This window comes from Sitodiplosis mosellana, unplaced genomic scaffold, assembly GCF_009176505.1.
Source record: "Sitodiplosis mosellana isolate CC-2019 unplaced genomic scaffold, AAFC_SMos_1.0 Smas_scaffold_4560, whole genome shotgun sequence".
Classification (NCBI taxonomy): domain Eukaryota; kingdom Metazoa; phylum Arthropoda; class Insecta; order Diptera; family Cecidomyiidae; genus Sitodiplosis; species Sitodiplosis mosellana.
Genome location: NW_022599802.1, coordinates 286 through 5,988, shown reverse-complemented (window position 1 = coordinate 5,988; position 5,703 = coordinate 286). Strand labels below are relative to the sequence as shown.

The 5,703-nt window shown below is 38.2% G+C and overlaps 2 protein-coding genes across 2 annotated transcripts; both read right to left on the bottom strand.

Annotated features, from left to right (window-relative positions):
* Positions 1 to 476: 476 nt before the first annotated feature.
* LOC129572260 (uncharacterized) lies at positions 477 to 1,766 on the bottom strand. The gene has a single exon (XM_055452204.1). The coding sequence runs from the start codon at positions 1,764 to 1,766 to the stop codon at positions 477 to 479; it is 1,290 nt and encodes a 429-aa protein (XP_055308179.1).
* A 237-nt stretch (positions 1,767 to 2,003) lies between these two features.
* On the bottom strand, positions 2,004 to 2,642 carry LOC129572261 (uncharacterized). The gene has a single exon (XM_055452205.1). The coding sequence runs from the start codon at positions 2,640 to 2,642 to the stop codon at positions 2,004 to 2,006; it is 639 nt and encodes a 212-aa protein (XP_055308180.1).
* Positions 2,643 to 5,703: the final 3,061 nt, after the last annotated feature.

Sequence of the window (5,703 nt, the reverse complement as noted above, 5' to 3'; positions counted from 1 at the left end):
TTAGTTCACACAGTACAAACGAGTAGACGTATTTCTAATACACAACACGGGGCCAGCAGTATTTGTCGATACATTTTTTCTACGTCAGCAACCAACGCAATTTTATTCGTGCGCCAACGAATGAATGTGTCAAACAGCTCCGGCTGTATCGTCGGGCCATTCAAACACCGATCATTTAACGAAAAACCGTTAGATGTTTTCGCTGAGCCATCATACACCGTTCGTTGCTTTGTCGTAGTGCTTTCTTCGCGAGTTACGGTATAGCCGGAGAGCGCATACACCTATGTAAATCATACACATCTGCATGCACTCTCCGACTATACATGCGACGACGTTGCGCTAATTACGGCATTAGCCGAATTAGTCGTGACGTCATGCGCATCCACTCAGTCACAACACAACCTTCAACCAAAGAACAATGAATTAAGAGTATATATCCAAACACATCAAACAACTGTGTTTATTACATCAATACATCATGCTCCTTCCATCACTATAACGGCATGATGTGGCACGTAATAGCCGTCATTTAGTGGAGATTTGCTGAGATTCATATGATTGCATTGAATATAACTCAACATGTCGTCTTTGTAGCGTTCATAGAATACTGGATTCTTTTCGAACTTTTTCTCTAAGTGAAAGAATCTTCTTAGTGCCATTTTTCGTGAGTCGCCGAGGAAGTTTTCGTTACTTGGATTTGTGTTAAAGGGAAGGGAAACTTGTAGTTGGCCGTTTGGCAGACGAATTGTTCTTGCCTTGCAGAACTCGACGCATTTCTTATGCTCCTCAGTCATGATCGGTTTCAATTTTACTTCTTCATTTTCCCAAAATCGTTTCAACGCTGTATTCAAATCGTTGTCATCCTCTTTGACACATGCAAATCGAGTCGCGTGAATGCGCACACCGTAATCCTTTTCATCACACGTGGCGCCAAAAACAAGCCAGCCTAGTGCAATGTTTTGTGCGACTGGTTCATTCAATTTGCCTTCCCTTAGCCCTTGTTGAAGTATGATGCCGTAAATGTCGACACCCAACAAAATGTCCACTTTATTTGCGCTCATAAACTGAGGATCGGCCAGATTTAAACCTTTCAAATGTTTCCATTCGTTCGTTTTGTTCTTAAATTGTGGGCCGGAGGACATGATTGAGTGGAGCACGAGTGCGTCCATCGATATCATGAATGAATTGTCAGTGGCTGACTGCACTTGTAATCGGACGGACCGAGTAGCCTTTCCAAGTGGTTTGTCGTCAATGCCAATTAATGGAACTTGTTCTTTTTTCGTTTGCAAATGCAGTGTTTGAACGGCCCTTTCAGATATAACAATGCCCTGTGAGCCTTGGTCGATTAAAGCACGGAACAAATGATAAGCGCCTGACTTATCTGGTATTTTTACTATGGCTGTGGCCAATAATTTTTGGTTGAGAAATGACGGATTATTTATAGTCGCGACGCGTTGGCTCGTCGAAGCTTCATCTTCGTGTAATTTTGTGCTATGAAGGCCATTGCATTTCTTGCATCGGAATTTGGATTTGCATATTTGAATGCCATGGTTTTTTAGGCATACAACACAGAGGGATTTATCGAGTACGAATTGCTTGCGTTGGGTGACACTCCATCCATTAAAAGTATCGCAAAACAGAATATAATGATTGGCCTTGCACACTTCACGGGTTTCTCTTCTCTTCTGTGTGTGCGAAATTTGTGTTGTATGTACTTTCTGTGTAGTGGGTTGCGAAACGAATGAGTCTGAGGTAGGCGTTTTCATTATTCTATGCTGAGTTTCTAAGAAGTCGAGCATTTCACCATATTTCGGAATGTCTTTTGAGCCTCCCAGTTTCTTTTCCCAATCGATTCTCGTTTCTTTGTCTAATTTCGTTTGCAATATGTATATGATAAATGGATCCCATTCTTCAATGCTTACGTCGAGCGATTCAATGCATTGTAATGATGTTTTCGTTGTGTCGATCAATTTACGAATGCTGCTTGCATTACGATGTTGAATTTATTCTTGAAAGATGAATGAATTCAAGCAATCGTTCACAATTGCACGCGTATTATGGTATTGTTCTAAAAGTACTTTCCATGCGATATCGTAATTTGCCTCGGAAGCTGGGAGTTTGCAAATCGATTGAAATGCTTCACCCTTCAAACTGTCGCGCAAGTAATGAATTTTGCTTATTTTTGGTATGTTTGGGTTTTGATCGACTAGAGACGAGAAGGTGTCGTAGAATGTGGTCCATTCCAATTCCTTGCCGTCGAATTTTGGAATAGAAATGGTTGGTAGTTTAATTTCGGGGGCGCCGTTGTTACACCGATTGGCCATTGTGGAGTTTAATGACAACATTTCGTTTGGCCCGTGATCTTTGGTGATTGATTTTATCATTGTAACGGTGTTAATGTAGGCCTCTGTTACCGATTCGTTATCAATCTCAAAGTGACTCAAATCAAACTCATCTTCTTCTTCTAGTTTTTCCCACAATTCTTTGTACTTTTCATAGGAGCCTTCCAGCTGTAAAAACCGTGTGGAGGCTCCCACTGCTGTGGCACCGCTTTTTATTTTAGTTCCATGAGTTAAGATTGCACGGACAAGATTATCGCGCTTTAGTAACAGTTTTGTATATGCTTGTGATAGTTCAGTCATTTTCAGGCTAAATATCAATTACCTTTTGCTAATTCGTGCGAGTAAATTGCTATTTTAATTTTATTCAAAAGGCTGAAAGGCGAATTGCTTTAATTGTTTTGAAAATGCGAGTGAATGAAGCCAGAAATGCGAAAAAATGCGATGAAATGCTGTTAATTTGATGCTAAAATGGTTGTGATGCAAAAAGAAATGCGTTGGTTTTATTCTCACAGTGTGAGATTTTGTTTCATTTTTATTTAAATGAGACCAGTTTCAATTACATTTTAATGTGTACTTGAAAAATTTTTTTGATTAAATGCTGAGAAAGTATCATAATTCGATTTGTTTGTGCTGTTATGTACGAGATACTTTCGTTATGTGTGTGTAAAGTAAACAAAGAAAAAAACAAGACCGCAGAGCTTCTTGAGTTGTTAGTTACTTAATCTATTTTGTTGTTTCACAACAAACTATTTTTTGGCGCACTACATGAAATATATTTCATCAAAGTAACTTTGAAGTAATATATTTATTTGCGAAATGAATTACAAGATCTTGGTTTTATTTCTTTTTTTAAATATACTGCCTTTGGTTATTAAATAAAAAATATGAGTATTGAATCTAAAATCACTTTAATTCTGTTCAAGACACAGAAAATACTATACGAAAAACTAATGTAATTTTTAAACAACATTTGATAATAAAAATTTGATTGGCGCTTTAAGATATTATGCACCTATTTGTCGTTACTGCCACTGTTTTAAATTGAATAAAAAATATGAGCATAAAATTCAAATTCACCATAATTTGTTTCAACACTCAAAAAGTATCTAGACAAAAAAAAGCAGATTAGTAGCTCTACATTTCATGTAGTGCTAAAAATGCGATAAAAATGCAATGGCTGTGATTTGTTTTTTGCCTAAATGTATACTGTGTGAAATGCTGAATGTATTTGAAGAGTAATGAAATGATAATCATATGCATGCAAGAAATGAGCAGAAAAAAATCACATATCTGATAACAAATTTCGTGTGATTTTTTTCAATGCGTTCTTTGTTAATTTTGCGTTTTTTTCTACAACGATTGCTAAACGAACGCCTGGTGGAATGATTTTATTTTTTAGTTCGATGATGCTCGTTTCGCCGTGATTTTCACACTCGATTTCGTCTTGCTCCGGCGATGTGCTGAATGTATTGTTTGTGAATGTGACTTGTAAGCCGCTGTCACGGTAGTTTTTGTGTGTTTGTGTGGATTGCGGATGTTTGTTGTTTGCTTCAGTGTGTGAGTGGCTGTTAAGAGCAAAACCAGATGGTGTGTGCGTGCGACGAAATGGGTTTGTGTGCGCGTGGTTAGCTGGGTTTGTGTGCGAGTCTTCGGCTTTGTTTGTGTGCGGGCGCTTCGCTGCGCTAGTGTGAGTGCCGTCGACTTCGTCTGTATGCGTGCGCTTTGCTGCGCTGGTGTTGGTGCTGTTGATTTCGTTGGCTTGAGAGGTGTGAGTGAGTGTGGCTGTATGCGAGCGACGGAATGGGTTTGAATGCGAGTCTTCGGTTTTGTTTGTGTGCGAGCGCTTCGCTGCGCTAGTGTGAGTGCCGTCGACTTCGTCAACTTGAGAGGTGTGAGTGAGTAGTAAGGACCATGAATAAAACTAGATGGAAATACCACTGGTTTTATGTAAAAAATAAATTTATTTTCTGTTTATTTTCTGTTCTTACTAACTAAAACAATTTTTCTGTGTTCAAATTACTAAACAAAGAGTGCAAAATAAAAATAGCGTTCTGATTCTTACTTTTGCTTGGCTTTCACTATTCGTTCTATGACTTTCGTTAATCGCTCTGCTCTTGCTTGCTGCTCTGCTTTCGCTAATCGCTCGGGAGAAGCGAAGTTACTTGCGAAAACGACGGCTATTTATACACAAAATTTGGCGCGAAAATGCGCCGGCGGAACCGACTGAGTGTGCGCGAGAAGAAACGGAGAAATGAGCAGAGGAGAAGTGACGAGCGAATGCAGAACAGGGGCGAGCGATGAACGAGTGTGTGAGCAATTGAATGAGTGAATGCGTGCTTGAATGAAATGAGTGAATGTAGTTTTTTTTTGTTCCATTGTCACTGGCGTCGGGCTTTTCCCGGCTGTACAGTAGAGTGTCCGGAGATTTCTAAATATCAAATCAACATAGCTCATTTTATTCCTGGTGCTCAATAGAGTATTTTCATATAAAAATTTCATTGAAAAAAATTATCTTCGCGATCAAAATTGTATGTAAAACACGCAAGATGGCGACTCCAAAAACATTCCAATACCTTCAATACTATTCAAGAGCAGAGCGTATATTCGCACTCAGCTCGTTTACACACATCAACGCTGCGACATATAACACACGGGCTGAGTGTGTGTTTATTTACGCGTGTATTTTAGTACCTTGCCTAGTCTGATTGACCATTTGTTTTGAAAACAAATCAACGAGAGCTACGCACGGCAAATTTATGAGTGAATCAGCTGTGTGGTACTAGATTTCATTAATACATTACTTAATAATCTGCCAATTTCAAATTGATACAGAAATTTAATTTTTTCGTGCCAATTTGGAATACTATTTCGCAAAAGCATGATTTTTTCTACAATTTCAATAATCCATTGGGGTGATAAATTATGCCATTGGAATGATGCGAGAATATCTCGTTTTTATAATGCAACTGCGTTGAAAAAACGCAACGCATAGAATTCAGCCACTGATTCAGATATTGTGTTTTCAGATAGCTAGCTGATATCATCTCAATATATTGTCTGGGCTGGAATTCTAAGTCATTCCACCAATCGGGACATTCGAAACTGCAAAATAGTTTGAACAAAGAAAAATATTACATAAAATCATTGATTTTCGATATTTTTAAAGAATGACCCAAGTCAGATATTCTAATTATTTACGTACTTTCCTGTAGAATTATCATTTGCCAATATGTTGACATGTTTGCAACCCAATTCCTTATAAATTGATATAATATTTTCACTGGCACTTACATTATGGATTGAATTTATGATTGTAAGTATGTTTATGAACTCGACCATTAATAATAATTTTGAAGTCATT